Raw genomic sequence first — 22,575 nt, 5'->3', positions numbered from 1 at the left:
TATCAACTAATCTTGTGTTCTGTCAAATCCTGCAAAGTATCAATATGCGATCTTATTTGCTTATCAGTTTAACAGGTTAGCGTCGTACGCAACAAGGCTAACGTTTATTTTCTACTTACTGTCTTCACGTGACCGTACGACGCGTGATCTATCTGCCGGTCACGCTCCCCAACGGTACGTATCAATGGATTAAAATTACACCGCCACTACATTACCATTAGCCACAAAACAGACAATGACTTTCTTCGCAACTCCACTTTCACTATAGCCGATAATGCGATAAAACGAAACGTGATACGTTTTAAAATAGAACAGGTTCGATTTGTAGTTATGACAATTTAGAATTGAATGGATCGTGGCTCATGGAATGATTTGAATTGTGACGAGTAACGCGTTTCCGCTTCGCGCCGGGAAACGGGCGCACCCAGCAAGACGAACGAACAATCCTCGAAATAGATAAACTCAAAATAATATAATAATATAAATACATAATTTAATATAAATAAAATAATATCTGGATCTGTATCAAAATAATAATATAATATAAAATAATATCTGGACTGAAAGTAAATTTGTCATAGGTACTATGACAACTTAAGATATATCTTTATATTATGTATCTTTATAAAAAACTAGCCGTACTCGCCCGTTCGCTGGGTATTTAAAATTAACATTATTATTTATTGTCATTATTATTAGGGAGTCCAACACTCATATAAATATTAGCCTATCTATTAAGTACATGTATTTTCTACATGGATACCAAGTTTCAAGTCAATCGGATTCATGGTTCAGTAGTTATAACGGAACATCCATAAAAACCACTGTAGATTTATATATTAAGTAGTGTAGAAGAATAATTTAAAATGACGATCCGAACGTCGCGATCGTTTTCGGTATGTATCATTCTAGGTATGTTAATTACTTTTTAATGGTTGATCTAATAAAAATTCACTTTTCCGTCAGCCCAATTACGTAGTCATTTCGCTTTCACTACAAAAACCTAGACGTATTGTGTCCGTTATAAAAGAGATAATAGCGTCATCAACTATTCAAGACTAAGCAAAGAATATGGCAAAGACTAGTGATAAAATAAAATGTGATTAGTTTATTAGTTAATCACAAAATTTATTACTTAGAAATTAATACGATTTGATCCATAAAATTTTCTTTTAAACGAGAAATATTTTATTATATTGTACTGTATTCAAATATTATATGTGAATATAATTTAAAACTTATGAAAATTTAAAAATATATTAATTTTAATTAATAGCAACCTGTATTTTAAATTTGTATTTCACAACTACGATAACAACTTAGATAAGCACATCATGTTAAAAGTCTCTCATGTTAAAAGTTAAAGGTTGTTTTTAACCACTGTTTTGACTGACACGTTACTATTAAGTTCTAGAATAATCTTAGATATGTATCTCCGTGACATTTAAAGTAAAGAGGCACATATAGTTTTAGTATAATCGTTGTTTGATTTCACGATATATGGTCTCCCCTCTATTCTAATTAGCGTTTTTTTCACTCAAGCCTCATCACTGACATGACGGTGGTTACAATACTGTATTACCACATGTTCTCACTGAAGCTTATGCTAATTCAGATTTTCCAATAAAAAGAACATTCCCAAAGAGTTTTATGTCGGATTGGCAACGCTAAGCCATTTATATACCTACATAATATATCGATCCACTTAGTTTATTAAGGTCTAGCTAGAAGAATATACCTAAATGAAAAAGTTACAACTCACCCAATAGTTATCCTTGAAGACTTGATTATGCGAGGAGCGTAAGTTGATCATATCTTCGAGAGTGTTCTGCCACCGGTCCATGCCGGCGGCTATCTTCGTGGAGACGTTCTCCCGATTCATGTCCTCGCGGCTAGACGACACATTATCAACACTTGATTCTCTGCTCGGCTCTCGACTGTGGTCTTTGTGCGACCCCTCTTTATTGCTAAGAGCGCTGAAGGTCCTATAATAGAAAATTGATTCATTTTTATTAACTGTAGACAGTTTGTCGAATCTAGTACACAAATGTGGTCATGTCGTGAATATTTATAAAGAAACCATCAGCAAAGCTTAATTTCTAAGTAATAGCTACAGAAATATCTACGCAATAATAGTCAATGTATTCTAATTACGGTAGATACGGACTTGTAAATTTAATTGAAAACAACAGACAAGTATTTTTCAAATTAAAAACCTCCAAGAAATACCAAATAAATAATAGCATAGGAAATGGAAAATAATAGATATAGCATGGTTTTCAGATAGTAATTATTCTTTCTTCCTATTCGTACACTATTGACAGAGTGGTCGTGGTCATGCATCAGTCGGATCCTGCGATACCAATGCTTTCGCGATGCGACGCCATGTGGCACGATGTTTCGCATAATAATAGTAATTATTACGTTGCGATTTTATAGCTTTTTATGTTAATTTCAAAAATTACGAAATGGTGATCTATGCATCGTAGCAACATCAACTTTATAAATAAGTGATGCATGAGTAGTTTAAGCAGATTTGTGTGTATTCATAGAATATTTCGCGATAGTCACAAATGACAGCGAAGCGCTACCAGATATATCTATGATATACATAAATACATACAAAAGTAAGACTAAGCTTAAGCGGAACTACAGACGCAATGAATCACATGACAATGAGTAACTTCAGTCTTACTCACCGTTTTCTATAATTAAGACAATTTGAATGAAAAATATTGTAATGCATCTGTTAAAGTTTATAAGTGTATTCCAATATAACATGCATAACTCATAACCCTAAAAAGACAGTATATGCCGGTAATAGCATGAAAAGCTGTATGATCGATCTGCTGCTTACTTTCTGTTTAGGCGAAATATCGTCAAATGTTAAATTTGAATTGGTAAGAACAAAAACAAGTTCTGCTATTAACAAAATAAATGCAGTTAAAAAAAACTGGTTTGGAACTATTAACTGCTCTTCAATCTTAAAACATAGGTGGCTATTAAGTTGCTTAAATGCAAAATAGATTATATTTTAGAACATCGACGATTAGGTCGAGCGATCATCATTATTGACGTACAAAAACCAAACCCACCAATCCGCAATGGGTTCGTTCAGGTGCAGTGAGACATTTGCACATACATATAAACAGATAGGAATTTAGGTTGAAATAAAAGTGACAAAGTAACTGGGACCAAACTTATCAATTCAATAAGCATTGCGTAGGAAAACCGGCTTATCCTATGATTATTCCGTTGTACATTTGAATTTTTTCGAAAACAAAGCTATGTCTGCGGTTTAAGATCTGGTGAAAAGATCTTAATGAATATAGTCTATGCAGCCATGCATAGGGATGTAAACCTAATTTCTTCAAGCTATTGCTACTGCTACTACCTTCCTACCAAACGTCTGTAATAGTAGTGCTTACAACCTATTCCTTTGCCTAATACATACTTATATGCATTTAAATACATATGCATTTGATCGCACCCACAGCCCCCGGCTCGGTAGTCAACTAATTCCCCAACTATCTCTAACTAAAGATAGATAAGAAAAATCCTATTTCTCGAAGGAATTATCTTAGATTCCGGTGACAACTAGGACACTCGTAGTTGTGTCAATTTAGTTGCTACTAACTCATGTCCCGAACAGCAGCATTAGGTCAGAATCAAAATAAACTTTCATAAACCGTACTCTTAATGCATCTCTGAGTAATTTATGCAATATTTCAAAGCAGCTTATAAGGCTATTTATCATTTGTATATATTGTATATATAAAAAAATTCCTCGAATCTCCGAGCTTACATTTCGTTTGGCTTATTTTTTCGCTCCTTATCATTTCAACCAAGATTGATTGAGATTCTTGTACGAGTTTCCACAAGTAAATGTTTTTATTGTCCGTCCGTTGTAATTAATAACAAAGTACATTAGACGTACCTTAAAAAAAATGGGTTTCAAATTCATTTGTTTGTTATTGTTAGATTGGCACAACTGATTTGCATTTTGGCGCGGAGTTGGATTTGCGTCTGTTATTTAGATTAAATACAGTGTTCTTTTTAGTTATATCATGTCTATCTAGTGTATATTACAAACTTCTAAATGGGTGAAAACATTCTATGTTTTAAAGAGGTTCTTTTAAATTTTGCATTGCCAATAGAATGTGGTGTTCGGAGTCACTGAAAATGTTAAGCGAGGCTTACAGTGAATCGACTTTAACCGAAGCACGTGCGTATGGGTGGTACAATGCTTTCAAAAGCGTTCGAGTTGTTATAGAAGATTTGCCTCGCTCTGGTAGGCCATCAACGTCTGCAATTGACCGTTTTCTTTGACTATCGCGGTGTTGTGCCGAATACTTGCCAGAAGGTCAAATGCTGAATAAAGAATATTAATAAGCGTTATGCGGCGTTTAAGAGAGCAAATTCGAAGGGAAAAGTCTAGATTTGTGTGATGGCTCCAGCCGACTTCTTTCTAAACTCAAAGTAATGTACTAGTAGTAGTGGACTTTATGATGAATAACTAACATTTTGTGTATAATTAACACGTTGAACGCCAGACTAAAAACCATATTTCGCCCAGTGGGTCGCGCCGGATACCCTGAGACTGTCAATAAGTCGGGTCTGGGGGGCCTCGACTGATACCGCGCGTCTGCTATTTGACATTTCTCTGAAAATAATGAGTAAGTAGTGACTGTAAGTGTATAAGTACATAAGTCGTTTTTTAGTTCTTTCTTGACCAATTTTGCGAGAGAACACCTCAATGATTTTTGCATGCTTCTTGTTATATTAGTACGGCTCTAGGGGAACGTATGCTGTGGACACATACATGGTGTTCGTCATAGCGTTTAACGTGTTAATGTTTTTTTGGTACTTTCTTGACATTAATAACAAAATAAATTAAAAGCCAAAGATTATTTGCAGATTATTAGCACCGAAGCACTTAAAAAAATTAGATTAATAAGAATGATTTACAGATCAGATTGATGGTTTTAATAAAACTAGTGGTCTCCTGGTAGCCGAAATTCGACTATACATATAATCATTTGAAATTATAAGTTTGTACAATATTATGATTGTATTTTATACTTCTATAATCACAAATTTCGCCAAGGCTACACTATAAACAAATATTAATAAAGACAAACAATATTTAATCTATTCTCAATTTGACCATGGGTCTATGATTTGACCACAGACGTCAAGAACAAAAGTTTAACAATAAATAGTATGCATGCGTGTATGCGTCAAATACATGGTATGTAGTGTGTGTAATGTTTTCTTTATTGATTTAATGTATCTTTTATGCATTATTTTTAAAAAATATTAGCATTGTGCACCTCTTCTCTATATTCTCTATAAGTGTGGAAAATTTCATACTCCTCCGTCCGCGCAATTTTCGTAAAAAGGGATACAAAGTTTTTGCTTCACGTATTAATATATAGATAAAAAGAGTAACAAGAACATAACAACAAATGTGCCTAAACATTTCATGGTTCGATTCTGATACCTTTACCTAACTTTTATTATTAGTTTTAAATCGATTTTATTGTAAAAAAGAAGAAGCAGAAGTTACCAAAGAAAAACAAATAGATTTATTATTAGAAACCACAAGTTAAAAATACCACAAAAAAAATTCAACTGCAACAACTATTAAAATGATTAATGATTATATGTTTACGAATGATAAAATTATTAACGTCTAATTAGTAGCAAGTGCTGCTCATATGATTGCAATTGTATTGCTTGAGGCTTGTATGAAGCAAAACTTGTGGCATACGTTGAGAATAGTCTGAGAGTATTGCGTGTTTAATACGAAACGATCGGTTGGCCGTTATGTAACCGACGCAAGCGACCGTTTGTTGTACATACGTCGACACATCGCGAATTGTTGTATTAGCTCCGTTGTAATAAGCTTGTAAACAAGTTGATATCTCTTGAATTTCTTTTTTATTACCGAGGCATTTGATTCGTAATTTTATTACGTTTATTTAGTAAAAATCAGATTTCGGAGTAGTTTCGTTTTGTTTAAGCCCGAAATTAAATTGTACTGATAATACTGGTGCTAGTATTTTATCGATGTTAGATTATTATGTTTAGTAATTACGTATTTTCGCGTTATTTAGTTTTAGTTATCTTCTTTTTGTATGACAGTTGCAATTTACAGGTTCGGGCAGACACTCGAAGTAGTTACGATAGAAATGTATTTTACTATATTTTAGAAATGTTTTTCACGTTGTAGGCATCGTGACAAAGAAAAACAATGCATGCTCGGGGTCAAAGGCCTCATAAAGCACAACGGACCATCACTCTTTGTTTTAGATACCACGTATTTTGTATTTTTTTGTAACTCGTACGTCAATAATGAGACTGACTATATTGAGTTTTTTCATACCACATAATATATACTACGGTTCATTGCGATCGAATGACTGGACACGTAAACGTGAGTAAACACATACATTTAAACTATTCATTTTCAAACGTTAGATGAGATTCGATTAGACTTATCTCATTAATAGTAAAAGTATTGCACATTTATCAAGAAACATACAGACAATTTTGAATCGTAAAGAGAAAAATAAGAGAAAAGACGTCACAATATCAAATTACTATGCTGTATCTACTGTACTACTAGTTACTAATAGCTGTAACTGTTTAGATACATTACATTAGATTAATCTTAGTAACCCTATAAAAATAAATAATACCTACTCCTCTATTTAATACGGATTTTGTAAATAGATCGGTAAGTTTAATTAAAACTATATTTTATAACACAAATAATACACAATAGTTTTATGTTAAAATATAGGCCAATAATTGTCAATATCGATGTATTATAATGATACACTTTAAATACTAAATACCCTTACTAAAAGCATTCGGATTTTAATTGAATAAAAATATTTGGATTCAGGCCAGAATCATTCATCAATTACACTTGAAACATCTAAAAAAGTTCAAGATACCGTGGTATTGATACCGAAGTATTTCGACCGAAGTTAATTTAGGGTGTTTGGAAATCTTTAAGGGTATCATTAAAAAAACAATAACATTACATTGAGATTGCAGAAGCAGCAACAATCAGTAGGTATATTACTCCGACATACACGTAACTGCCCGTAGTACCAACCGACATAGATCAATTTCATAATTGCACTCTGCAGAAACACGACCTGTCTACAGAACAGAACGAAAACTTTACGCAATTTCATTCGGCGGCATCCTAATGTATCAATGTGTGCGAAGTGCATAGCTGTGCACACGCTGAAACCCGATAATAACCGAGAAAATCGCTTCATTATAGCTTTGTGTCAAAATAATTAAGAAATACCGACTTCCTTCCTGAAGCAATGTCGGCACGTAATATAACGTAAGTGTGAATTTGAATTGCCTATTCTAACGAGACCCTGAATTAGATATGGAATTATTTTTGAACAGCTCTGTGAAGGCTGGGCGCCGCCGGGGAAATCGGTCCCGAGGATCGGTACCCGAATAACAATCGATTCACGACAACGAAAGTGTTGCAGATTGATGCGTCGTTACCACAACGCCATCGATTGACTGACTTTCACTGGATGCCAGTGACCGAAGTGACGTCATCCGCGTCATCAAATACGGAGAACTTCTTCTGATCATTCGATGAAAAAAAACAGACATTAGACGTTCGTATACCCGCAAAAAGTAGCATGCGCCGGCCACAAGAAAACCAGTTTTGTATCGTAAATATTAATGATCTAAACGGTTGGTCCGATAGAAATAGAATTCTATAATTTATCGAATGATTATCAAGTTTTAACTTTCGTTAATGTTATCGATATTAACGCAATCGTTTCATGAATTGATTCGACAAATGTTCTAACATCACGTAAGATGTGAATGACGATAATTTGATTAAATAATAAATATACGAGTGTATTTGTGTACTAAACATGTCACTGGGATATTTTTTTTAAGAGAAGTCCACAACAACCTTTCTGCGATTAATCAAAATTTGTTGTACCGGTATCTTAAATCGCACCTGTGTGTGTCAAATGAGAAAGAAATTAAATCGATAACCTTGAATCGAATAAAATTTGATTCGTCATAACGATTTCCGATTAAATATTCGACCATGTTATATTTGGCAAGCGATACAAGTGCGACGGATCAACATCGAATTATCAGATTCAGATCAATACCATGTAGATAGGTAATCGACATTTAAATGACCCTGCCGACTTGAATTGAGAATCTCATTACAAACTCGAAACTCTTAATTGGACAACGTTCTAAAATTTAGACCGTGTTGTATAATATGATTTAAAAACAAACTCTTGGATAGTTTTTGATCTTCATATTACACATTCTTGATATTATAATTTAATGCAATTACAATTTTTTTATATTAACATTTGTTTTAAATTACAGACTGCACTTTTACTTTGTGCGGTGAGTGTAGGTCAACACTATGGTATTCATATTAATCTAATTAACTATCGAAGCATGCCAAAAGAAACGGGTTTCCAAACCGGTATCAGTAAATAACCATTGTCAATACATGTTGAATCTTACAGATCGAAAATATGTAACTGTTTACATTTTTTTTAAACTTATTATTTATTCCTACCCTCGATCCTTTTGCTTTGATTATAGGTTACTTAATTATTTTGATAGATTGAGCTGATCAATAATCTAAAACAGACCACATTCTTTGTATAACAAAAAAAACTCAATGCTTACCTTACTGATTCTCGCTAATTTACTAGCTAAGCTTTGTTTGATTATTTGTTAGAAATAACTATATAAACCGGCCCTTTGACAACACAGAACCCAGGTCCACTGTTGTATCGATGACCTGAATCAAATAAATCCCAGTTTAATTCGTTGAGATTACTGTCTTTCTTCATTTAGTTAACTAAAACAGGCATCTACTAATATGATGACTCACAGTCGTGATTGGTAATCGATAAATTATCGGAAGATCATGTAATATCTGAACGATTACTAATGTTGAAATATGGTGAGTTGTGATTGTAAGTCATAATTCTAGCTATTGCACCCGCAAAACAAACAGATTACTGGAAAGTATAGGCATTGTTCTCAGCACAGAAACTCATGTCACAAGTTAGCTTCGGTTATATGCTGCGGTATCAAAACTAACAATAGATTGATTACAATTTTGTGTGCCTGTTTTTGCTATATAATAAAAATAATAATACTTCGTCTGTTTTGAGCTTCCAAATAAACTACTTTTTTCGAACGCTTTCTAAGTAGATATTGACATATCCAACACGAATAGTCGGAAGTGGCATAAAATCTTTTGTATTTTATTATTGTATTAAAATCAGGTTCCTTGCATGCATAGCCCAAAAACGTGCGATCCTCCAAACAAAGGATCAACGCTTGAGATAGGAGACGCACTACACCAGACACAAGGAAGACAGCGATATCGCGTCGTATTAAGTTTGCCTTCTCAATAAATATTGAAATATAACGAACTTTGTTCATATTTTAGTCTGGTTTTCGTTGTTTTTTTTTCAAATATTTAAATTCAACAACATGTATTATAATAAATACATATGGTGATTTTATAATAGTTATAATTACAAGGACGAACATCATATGTATTCGTTAGGCATTTCAACTTATGTATGTATATACATATAATGTAATTGATCACCTACTATAAAAAAAAAACTTTTTATCTGGGTTTGTCGTGCTATGAAAGCAGATTAGGGGGTAGTTTTAAATAAATGATGGACGTCCGGTGTAACCGGCTTTTACTAGTATTATTAAAAAGTTAGATAACATTTAAAAATGTTACTCGCCTCACATAAATATACAATTTTAAAGGTCAAACTATTAATATTCTCAGAAAAGACTTCTTCATTGTCGATTTATTGTACGGTGACAAGACAATACGCATTGAATAACAGTTGATATGATCTAATCCCAATAATTTGTATAATTTCTAAGTACCGTTGATGTATGCAAGAGAAATTTCACTTTCACTCTCATACAGATGACAACGTGATAATATTATAAATAATTCAATTACTGACGTTTTTTTCTTGTTCGTTTTATCTAATAGGCTACCGTGACTAATGGAGATAAATGAACGTATTAAAATGTTTAAAATAAAAGTTTTATACGGGTTATGTTTATTTGAAGGCTTATTTTGATTTAAACGCATTTTTTTAATCAAAATATTTCATTCAGTGTACTAAATTAACACTATATGTAATTTAACATGCCTTATTCACATGAAAGTCCTTCATGTATAATTTATATTTTAAGTAGTTAGTGAAAGAGTTACAGTACAGATCGTTGGTGTAATGCTTATTTAACATCAAGCCTATACTGGGTGTACTTATGCAGTACTTAGTACCTATAACTTTCTAGTGATAAGCTTTTTTTTATTTATTGCTTAGATGGTTGGACGAGCTCACAGCCCACCTGATGTTAAGTGGTTACTGGAGCCCATAGACATCTACAACGTAAATGCGCCACCCACCTTGAGATATAAGTTGTAAGGTCTCAGTATAGTTACAACAGCTGCCCCACCCTTCAAACCGAAACGCATTACTGCTTCACGGCAGAAATAGGCAGGGCGGTGGTACCTACCCGCCGTTGTATTGTCTATGGGCTCCGGTAACCACTTCACACCAGGTGGGCTGTGTAAACTTGTCCACCTATCTACGCTATAAAAAAAATAAAAAAAATAACGTGTACATTACAATCTAATCTGTCAAAACTTTGAATTCCAACTGTAATTACGTGAAAGACACAAAAATGTCTTCCGTTTTCCAAGCTTTCGTTTTTCAAGCCTATCCCATGAAATCGGATACTAAAGTACCCAATAAACTAAACAACATAACGACGCGATCGAAATCGACGTGAATATTAGTATCCATGGATTCTCACGCCGGCGCCGCTCACGATATTCGGAGGTGCAAAAATATAAAGAAAAAGTTACTTCAGCCAAATTGATATTTACTTGCTATTAAGTGTGGCGTAAGAAAGAACGTGTTACGTATTAAGTAAGATAGTTGGGTTTTATCGTGGTCACGGCCGCTGGCCACACGTGAAGGGGGCTACTATTATGTTACAAATGCACTTTTGTAAAACTTTGATGATTTTCAGCGTACTTAAGCTGTTACATCGTTTCTTTTGTGTTTTTGTTGTGTCATCGATTAGTTTGTGTGTTCCATTTTTTATTATTTATGTATTAGTCGGATCTAACTCCGACCGTTTCGGGAACAGAATATTCTGCTCAACCTTTTAAATCGGTAGCAAAACGCGTCCGGGATAGCATTTAACATAAGCAAAATAAAGTTAAACATAAGTTGTTTTTAAGTTTATCGGGAAATAGACGGCAGAACACTTGTTTGTGTATTTATTCAACTGTATAAATAATTTAATTTTATAAATGGTGGATTCGAATTGGCACTGTCAAGGAAAGGTGACTTGGTTGTGGGTTGTTGTTTTTTTTCAAAATGAGTAGTAAGTAATTGGTGTTTTCGTGTATTTGAAGTAAACAAACGTTATTCCCTTTTTAATTATTAGCTATCATATTATATGTTATTGTTGGATTAACCAGCTCACGGTGCGTTTGATATTATCAGATTACCAGAGTCGATTGTATGACAACGTCGATGGCGCTCGTTAACCCACACTGAAACATGGAGTCGAAATATATGGGTATACCCTGATAAAGCGCACATTACATTCTCCAGTGAATTCCTTAATCCCTTTTTACACACAGATATAAGAAGACAGAGTAGTTCTATTCTAGAAGGTTCGAGGCATACACAAATAAATTTTCTAAAGTATACAGTTTAATAGAGTACGGTTATTTAGTAACTATTTAGTAACTGCCAGACAAAATAATGTCTTGTAAGAATCAAATATAGCGACGGTCATATCGAGTGTCTGTTCGCCCTAATGTTACAGTTGAGTTGACTCCCTTTTCGCAACGAACCCTTCCTCGTAGGGGAACTAAATCGAAACAAATCTGTGAAATGCTAGAATAAATTTAAACTTCCGTCAGTTGCTTCGTAACAATAAGTTTCTAAGGAAGAGAGCAAAAAAAAACAATCGATCTGCAACGCAACTAGTATCAAACGAAATGATGTCGAACGAACCTGTGCTGTCCCAGAATGAAGCAAGGCGTGATGAGAAACGTCATTATGTAATATAGGTTACTCAAGAGCTGGCCAACGACTCGGTCACTGGCTCACTGGAGCGAAGCAACAGTAATCTTCTATAATACATCTACACTGACTAACTACAATACTTAATTATTTATATTTCGTTACCTACAATCGACAACAGTTATGGGTTTGCTGATGCCAGCTTAATATCTCAGCGTTAGTTTTATGGTTACGTAATTTCTCAAAGCACCCCCATTTATTTGGGACAACAAAAACTAGTGTATGTATGAATAATCAAGCACATGAAGCACATGAAGAGCCTGGCTATGTGGATTCCGGGGCCGTTAAACATCATAACGTGAATACAATTGTATTGTATAACAGCTGTTCTATAAATGTTTTTGTAAAACGGTTGGCGCATCGTTAAAACAGAAAAGACGACATTTTAGGGAAAAAAACGTTTAAATAGCATTCCAATCCAGCCAGTTAATATTTTTAAAACAAAAAGGTTTTTTTTATAGTTAGCACAACTATTTCCAATATTATTACTTATTTTTACTTTTTGTGTTTCTCGAAATCAACTTCTGGATATTATTCGTTTCGCATAATTATTGACATGATTTCACCTTATTTGAGTGTAATTTCGTTCGAATTTTCTAGAAAGTTGCACGCAAACTAAATATCGGTGCTTAATGTAATAATGTATTTATTCGTTTTATTTATTTCAGATAGTGCGGTGCCCACGAAAGAGTCATTAAAATCCGCAAATCTTGTTAAAAATTAGTGAAATATTTTGATTGCAGTTTACGTTTGTTGCTCTAGCTAGAGCCCTTGGTTAAATGGTTACCGGCGTATCTATATACCACATCGTCTTTACCACCATCAACCTTGAAACACAAGGTCATAGTCTTAGCAGTTTTGTCTGACAACTGTCTCCTCAAACAGAAACTCGTAACGTTTTCGCGGCATTTAAAGATCGATGTCACAAATAAATTTCAATTAAGTTCGCGGCTCGCGAAACCCTAAGGTCATTAAAATTTTTTTTGTATTGCTTAGAATTGTGGACGAGCTCACAGCTCACCTGGGTTTAAGTTGTTACTGAAATCCATAGACATCTACAACATAAACGCGCTCCCCACCTTGAGATCGATGCATCCAATGAACACTACTCTAACTCAAAATTTTGAAATTTTCGGTTTTCACGAAAATCGCTTCACTGTTTTAAAAGTATTACAATTAATCATTATTGATGGGGTTCGAAGCAAGAGTAAATCAGCTAGTTACACAAAAAAACCATAAAGATATTTGCAATAATAAAGATTTTATCAACTTTTTTCGTCTCCTCCTGTAAATCTACGAATTTGGAGTTAGCGTAGTGTTCATTGGAAGCATCGAGATATAAGTTCTAAGATCTCAGTATAGTTACAACGGCTGCCCTACCCTTCAAACCGAAACGCATTACTGCTTCACGGCAGAAATAGGCAGGGCGGTGGTAACTACCCGCGCGTACTTACAAGAAGTCCTACGACCAGTATATATTATTTCATTTCAAAAATAAACAACACTAGTAAGCGTTTAATAAGACGCGAATCGAAATCTTATACATTACAATAAAAAGTTTATTTAACATTGCATCCGTAACAAGATTACCAATAACGGCTGCAAACATTGTTGCAACGTTTTTTTTTAGTGTTTTTTATAGGCCTCATAAAAGAGGCCCACAAAATGTTCTTAGCTAATTTACAACCCAGTTCCTGCCATACGAAGACATTATTGCCGATTCTCAACACCTACGGACAATCGTTACTTTTAAAGGCACGTTTGTAATAAACACGATACTTTATAACGTTTCAATCTATATATTAATACGTGAAGTAAAAACTTTGTATCCCTTTTTACGAAAACTGCGCGGACGGAGGAGTATGAAATTTTCCATACTTATAGAGAATATAGAGAAGAAGTGCACAATACTAATATTTTTTTTAAACAATGAATAAAATATACATTAAATCAATAAAGAAAACATTAAACACTCTACATACCATGTATTTGACGCACACACACATGCATACTATTTATTGTCAAACTTTTGTTCTTGACGTCTGTTATCAAATTGAGATTAAATATTGTTTGTCTTTGTTCATATTTTTTATAGTGTAATCTTGGCGAAATTTGTGATTATAGAAGTATAAAATACAATCATAATAGTGTACAAACTCCAATTCCAAAATACAATTCCAATTAATTATACTCGAATTTCGACTACTGCGGGACCTCTAGTTCAATTTAATACGATTGAGACTTCCTTGTACTGTCGATTGGTATCGCTGACAAAAACAATCATAACCGACGCCAATTAGAATTCGTTTGACCAAAAAAGTTAGGCTATTGTTATGACTTGTTCATAGCGTTGTGAAGAAACTACATTCGATTTTGAGGTCATTTCATTTTCGAACTGTCATTTCCAACTTCATAGATACCGAACACGAGATATAAGTTAAGCAAAAAAATATATCTACATATATATAATTAAATATCAATGTATGTATGTGTATCATGGAGGTCAACAATGCGGTGGACCGTCCAAATTAAAACTACAATGGGAGGTCCCCTAAATGAGTGCAGTAGAATTGCCTCGAGCAGGGAGAAATGGCGGGACATCATGAGACACATCAAGTCTGCCCTCTCCAATACTAGAGCGAAACGATTGAGTAGAAGAAGAAAATATATACATAGTATATAATAATATATACATGCTCTTTTTCTGAGTCGTTTACTTTTTTCGATTGCGCACCACTTAAAGTAATTTAAACTACATAAATCGCATTAATATGATCAGATTAAAAACTATTAACAACGAACCCTCTGATTCCTGTTTATTGAGCACATCAATTTAAACAGATCTGTCAGATAAGAAATTTCCTAATAATTATATATTCTTCCAACATTATAATTACTGTTTAAAAATAATCGCTTGAAATGTTACGCTTCGGGCACAAATTACGCAAACTTTTATCATAGTGTCCCATATTGTCGGACCAAATATACAAACACACACACATCATATCGGTTACGAAAGACCCCTTGGGTTGTCGGTTGCCGTGATTAAACAACAAAGTAATAGTTAGCTTTTGCTAAATTAAACGCTATAACGAACTGTACGCTGCACTTATTAAGCAAAGACGTTCTTCGTTGATGTAGAAACTCAAATAACCTCACTATATTGTTAAGTTGTTACTGGAGTTCATTGACATTCCAACGTGATGACTATTGCCCAAGTTGACGAAATAAATCTTTGTTGAATTAGAATAAAAGTGCCCTCGAAGGCTTGGTCCATAGACCGATCGTCGAAGTGTTTCCCATCAGCGAACCGATGTGAGACTCTGACCGAGGTGCTTCAAGAAGTAGTATCGTATAGAGATAAAGCTGAATCAATGACAAATTAATGCGAATGTGACGTTGTCAAAAGTCATGGCTATGGTACTGAACTTCTGCAAGTACATTTTCTGCAGAAAAGAGCGGCGAGGCGTGGGAGCGACGCTCTTTTATCTCTACACTACGCCGTCCCTAGAATAAGGATCTTTTACAAATCCTTATCCCTTATGGTCTTTGGGTCCTCGTCATAAGCCAATCTGGGTAAGGAGGAGGGAGACTCAAGAAAATGACGTATACGCTGCTCGCATACGGCCAGGTTTCTTGAACCACTCTAGCCGGGAAAAGGTGGCGCCGGTCTAGGAGGTTGGCCACATTCCAAAAGGCCGGCTTTCGTGATGGAGATGACGACCCCTCAGGGCTCCGTGGGACAAGGTCGCACAAAGAGACGCGTTTCGCACTCGACTTCATTCCATTTGGGTTACATCATTTTTTCATCATTTATATTGAGAAAGATGAGGCAGTAGCCGATGTCATATACCTGTATTTTCTAATTAAAACCCATAGAGAGAGACTGGTATTCTGAATTTCAGTCGTTGTAAATTGTTGAATGTTGAATGTTATCATATCAGTATTGAAAATAAAACACAGCGCGGCACGTGCTATTTAACATTTAGTGAGCTTTGTTTTGGTATGATCGAGTACAGTTATTTTAAAAATAAAAATGATGTTTGAAAACATTTTTTTTAAATATAAATCACATTGGAAATGCGTAATGGACGCACGTATTCACAAACAGTATGATTAAACAATAATAAAATAGTCGTTATTTATGTTATATAGACAATATCTAAGTAAGAACAATTAGCATTCTTTATGTAAAATACTGCCTGTGATAAATAATGAATAATAATATAGTATCGAGAAAAAGTCACCGGTTTCCTTCATTTTCTTTTATCATCATTGTATTGCAATGTTATTAAAAGAAAAATAAAGAAAAAAACTGTTCTATTCAGGTTAATATTTTTTAAATTCATTTTTAAAGGTCTTTGCTGTTTAAGTACTTCATACAGTTTTGCTTACAAGGCTTTTTTTTATATGAAAACTTTCTAAAGCATTCTAGACGATATTTTGAGAAAATAATGACGTACACGTATTTTTAGTAAAATATTTCAAATCGATATCCGTATTTTATGGGAACTATCAACCGATCAAATACACGCATCAAGTACCCAGTAAACGCGAGCACACTAATCACTTTTTTTTTTTTTTTTTCCGGGCCGAGGGCCGAACCTCCTACGAGGTCCCCGCGCCTAGGGGGCGCGCGGGGTATGTGAGACTCTACGATCTGCAGGTGTTGAGAGCAGACCGCGGGCCCAAGGAATTTAGGGCCCACCCACTAAACGACTCCCCTGCACTCTTACACCCGGCGTCCGATCTCCGTCCGGGGTCAAAACCCGGTCAGAGTAGGGGGGTTCCCGCGGTCAACACTACAACCAGACACGCGGCGCCACCCCGAGGACGCCCGACCGACGGGTCGTCGAGGCGATAGTCGACGACCAACGACGTCAGTCTCCGCGGTACGGCGGCCCTTCAGGCCGCCCGGGCGATGCCGCTGGTGTTCCGGGATACCCCGCTGGGCCAGAACCAGCCTGCCGGGTCGGAACGCGATACACCGCCGACCGGGTTGCTCTTCCACAGTATGTTCGGCGACGACAGCGAGCACACTAATCACTAGCTCAACCCGGTAACTTCGCAATGGTAATTGTTTTAATATCTGTAATCATATTTTCTCCGCAGTTACGTCAAATACGTGTCGCATAACAGTTCAACTATTATGACAACGGTTCGCCATCTTTTCGATTGCATATCGACGCTCGAAAGGCAAACGTGAACTAAGCGACAATGCGTGAAATTTACAGTAGACTAATTTAAAGTTGAAATACCTGAAAACAAAATTTATTTTAACGAATCTAGCTGTAGTAGAATCTAGTTAGTAGCTGTAGGATTTAAATGATTTTAATAGACCTAGAAATATATTTTTTTTGCGTATCGAATATGGTTATTGCCTATCATTTATGCACAAAGCAGTTATTGGCGCTTAGTCACTTTTGCCTTTCAAGCGTCGATATGAAAATAGAGATCCCAAATGATAGTCGGACCGAATAGCGGAGGAACTGAAAATACCTGTCAGCGACGCACTCCACCAAGTTACAGAACGGGATCGATGGAGACGGCTAGTTGACGGATCGGACGGAGTCACGATCCTCAGCAATGAGGGACCGGAGGGAGAGAGAGAGAGAGATCGAAAACTCATGGTTTTCAATAATGTCCTCGAGCAAAAATAAAGAAACACAACAATATCAATTTCGTCACAATTCAAATAGATTTCGTGGTTTTGATCACGTTTGTACATTTTAATGGCACGCGATCTCAAGTACGAGGTCGTTACGGATATAATGGTGCTGTTTTTATTTGTATAAAATGCGTCTATACCAAAACATTTATACTTTTAACGGTAGGCAGCGGCTTGGCTCTACCCCTGGTATTGCTGAAGTCAATGGGCGACGGTAACCACTCCACGATCAGGTAGGCCGTATGCTCGTCTGCCTACAATGGCAATAAAAATAAGGTATTGGCAAAACATCTTGGACCCCACAAAATATAGGCGTAGATAAGAATAAAATATCACTGACCTTTTAAACTACATCTAAATAAGATCTGTAAAAGCTGTGTTATTGTCGGGAATGACGGAAACGATTATTAAAATCAATCTATAAAGTAATTCAAATTTATAAAAAAAAAAATTGCGTAGATGGGTGGACGAGCTCACAGCCCACCTGGTGTTAAGTGGTTACCGGAGCCCATAGACATCTATAACATAAATGCCGCCATCCATAACATAAATGCCGCCATCCACCTTGAGATATGAGTTCTAAGGTCTCAGTATAGTTACATAGTTATATAGTGCTATACCTATTGTTGAGCTTAGTAATTTAACATTTTCAGTACACACATACAGTTCAGATCAATCTTTAGATTCAATCTATTCATTTTTACCGTCTTGTACATAAATTTCATGGTAGCCGTTTCCGAAGTCATAAATCGAATAAACTACTATTAATACTTATCCTTTTACTCAGAGCATATTTCGCGAACAATACGGCTAAGGTGCGCGCGCAGATCATAGTTCACGCAAATATTCTGATTTTATTTTCTGATACTTTATGAAATAATATTTATTCGACGGCAAATAAGTTTCAGAAAAACACCCACTTAGTACTCATTGACGATGAAATCAAGAGTTATTATTTGATTAATAGTAAATAAAATTTTAGTCATTAATAGACCCTTAGACTGCAATATACATATATGACCGTCAATTTTATTGATTGTATTTAAAAAAAAAAAATTTTAAACACAACTTCATTATCTGAAGTGAATGTATATCCAGAAATAGTTCTTACTTCATTAATGTGTTTATTTTATTTCGACACAATGAAAGTGGACTTGTTTTAAATATTTATTGGACCAATTTATGTAACCATACGTTGAGTAGTTTTTTTGTTCTTTTTAAAGCATGAAGTACTTAATCCTTTCACTGCAATCGGATTAAAACAAGACCAAACCGCCCTTGAAATTTATTATAAAATAAAACGAATGAAACAATTCGAACGCGGTGGCTCTCAAATAACTTGTTATACGAAACATAACGCAGTGAATTAACGTTAATAATTACTATATTGTATAAAAAAATAAATTGTGAATAAAACGTTATGTGGGGTGTGAACGAACTGCTTTCTAAAACAGTGGAATAATACTTATGACTCCAGGATAGTAACAAGCAAATACATTTATTTACATTTAAAAAAACACCTTTTTTTTTTTTAACTCTGGGGAATCCATTTACGGATACCCGGTCGAGGGGGATTTAAAAAAACACCTATTTAACCTAAAATAAATAGTTTCAAATTAAGTTGAAGTCAGCATCACATCAGTTAAGTAAGTACGCATATTATATACTGCATTTAATTCTCTCTACATTGCTCTTACATTGGTTCACGGATTACGAAAATACTTACAATTTTATTTATAATGAGTTATCGAATGTTTACGAACATATTAAATGCTCACTGACAAAATCTCATATAGATGAATAGGAACATAATAATATGACACTTTTTGACAATCTTCTTATAACGAACTAATAAAGACCCAATACTTATTAGGAAGAAGTGCGAAAAACTTTAAAATTAATGCTCTCTAGTCGCTATAGTGGCTCTTTCACAATAAAAGCAGTGCGAATATGGAATTCTCTCCCTCAACCTATTCGTGCTAGTTCCTCTCTAGAAGTTTTTAGGAGTCATATGAAGAAACATTTCCTGTCACTTTAATTATATTTAAGTTATTGTTTTATGTATTTTTATTTATATGTATTTTTCATTTTATATTAGTTTTTTTTTTCAAACCTTAATTTAATTGTCATGCTTTAATACCTTTTATATTGTACACTTTTCCCCTCTGATACATCGTATTTCTCTCTGCTAATGGTTTGCTGGACGAAAACTCATGAATGAGTTAAGCTCGCCTTTGTACATAGTATTTAGACATTCTTCTTCTTCTTATTTTGTGTACAATAAGTATAAAAATAAATAAAAATAAAATGATATCGACATTTCTGTTCTGTTTGTTGTTTGTGGTAGCGTTGAATTTGAAAGCTATTTTTTTACACACGATATGTAGGTATATACGGGTTTGGATTCTTAGACATATTATATTAATTTTATTAATTCCAATAATCAATTAATTGCCGTCGGATTAGATACTCAAAGTACGTATATGAGGTACATACGTATATGTAGACAAGGTCACGAACCACCTGGTGTTCGATTGAAATCGACACACATGATTACTTCGCGGTCAACGACATTTTAATTACATAACCACTCAAAAGAGTATAACGTAAACAGCAATGTCTGAGCAACGAGCTTGTTACGAACCTGCTATTATTGCATAGCATAGCGAGTTCACAGCTCTAATGTCACTGTTTGCCGAAGAAGGGGGCCGGCTTTCCAGCATATGAGCTCAGAGCTGTACAATCAATGACTTAACGAAGTCGCATAATTGTAAATGATTAAGTAAATATTGTACACGCAACCCTCCTATTTTATAACACGGGCAATGCCTACAAGGCATTTTATAACACGGTTTCACTCTAACACGAAAATAATAATTCCCCAAAACCCTTAGAGACTTACATTATGCACTCTCCTCTCCTCTCTCCTCTCGCATTTAAACAAACCAACTTGTCATGCTGCACCCGCGCGGCCTCTTTCCTTCGATCTTCCCTGTCACGAATAGTTTCTCTCATATATCATATATCTCATATATCAATAGCTTTCAGGAGTTTTTCAAGCAATACGACATTATGTACTATGAACACACAAAATATGAGCAATTTGATTGCTGCTTTTTTATGTATAACAAGCAGCCCGCTCCGGCTCCGCTCGGGTCTTTAACAAAAATTTCGAAAACGATTTTGACGTTGTTTTATTTTTTTAAATAAAAGAACACTTATTGCTGCATAACTATAATAATTAGATATATGCTTTCGCGACATTTTTTGTAAATAATAATGTGTTTTACAAAGTCGTAGTACATTATTTTATTCTATCATCAACAGTTTTCGCAGGGCACGCTATGTAAAAAATATTTTAGGTAATTTTTTACACCTTGGGTTACATTATTGGAGTTTTAGTAAGGATCCCTAATTTTTTTCCATAAATATTATAGCCTATGTCACTCGGGAATAATGTAGCTTCCAAACAGTGAAAGTAGTTTCGGAGACTATTCAATACAAACAAACAATCTTTCCCCTTTATAATATTATCAAAGATAGGTAAAAAAATACATACAGGTATAGTTGAGATGTTTCAATCAGAAAAAATATTCTCCTTTTTGTACCGGTCTCGTGTAACACGGCTTCGCACAACACGGGACTCTGTAGGCACGTATCTATCGTGTTATATACCTGTATTTCGCTTGTTACAAAGTTATATAATTCTCCGATTGCGCTGAACTAATTTTAAGTGAAATAGATGTTTTTTATCTAATTGTCTCATAACTTATATGAAAAATCTGTCGCGGATCATTTCCCAATTAAGTATAAATTAATTTTAAGCAATCAATCAAATGTAATCAAATCTTAGTTATATTTATTTTTTATTTTTGTTGTTAATGCACTGTCGATTGCACCTATAATTGAGGTGACATCTGCCATGAACTTTTGTCAGTTTGTCAATGTTTTGTATTGATAATCACTTTGTTGGTGCAACTTAATAAATAAATATAATGCGGATAACATGATTGTTGAAATTCAAATAAATTTAGTACCAGACTGCAGGATTATCTACACGTAAATCTAGATGCGTCTTGAACTGAATAGTCCCTTTTTGTGAGTCTCACGTAAAACATAGAACTTTATCTGTAGCTATATAAAGTCGTGTCAGAATTTAGATCTAAAACTAAAATGAAAAAAGAAAAGAAGAAATTAAAATAATAAAATTTTTACGAAACAGACTTAATATCGTTTTCACATTTTTCTATTTAATAATAAGTTACATTCAAATAAGACGTTTCTGGAAAGCTGTTTTACATTCAAAACAGTAGACGTAAGTTGCATAGTTATGTTTAATATAGTAATTAAGCGATTTGATTAATTATTTTTGAATATGAAAAGTTAAATGTATTGTGAGCGCATCAATACATTTATACAATATCATACGTACCATCCGGCTATGGAATGAGCTCCCCTCCACGGTGTTTCCCGAGCGCTATGACATGTCCTTCTTCAAACAAGGCTTGTGGAGAGTATTAAGCGGTAGGCAGCGGCTTGGCTCTGCCCCTGGCATTGCTGAAGTCCATGGGCGACGGTAACCACTCACCATCAGGTGGGCCGTATGCTCGTCTGCCTACAAGGGCAATAAAAAAAATATCATAAAGATGTATTATGGTTGTAGCAAGGTTTTTTTAAATTGTTTGTGTCATATTGATACCTAGTATAGTGTTAGTT

At 34.6% G+C, this 22,575-nt stretch overlaps 1 protein-coding gene across 2 annotated transcripts in view; it reads right to left on the bottom strand.

The window, feature by feature from the left end:
- Nost (Nostrin) overlaps window positions 1-22,575 on the bottom strand; it is a 79,733-nt gene that overhangs the window by 17,228 nt on the left and 39,930 nt on the right. For both annotated transcript variants that reach the window (XM_089732930.1, XM_089732893.1), the window contains exon 2: window positions 1,763-1,985. In XM_089732930.1, the coding sequence (XP_089589056.1) occupies window positions 1,763-1,882 (120 nt within the window). In that variant the 5' untranslated portion in view covers window positions 1,883-1,985. The remainder of the gene's footprint in view (window positions 1-1,762; window positions 1,986-22,575) is intronic.

Source organism: Bombyx mandarina, chromosome 01 (assembly GCF_030267445.1).
Source record: "Bombyx mandarina strain Sakado chromosome 01, ASM3026744v2".
NCBI lineage: Eukaryota > Metazoa > Arthropoda > Insecta > Lepidoptera > Bombycidae > Bombyx > Bombyx mandarina.
This window is presented reverse-complemented; position numbering and strand designations above follow the sequence as displayed.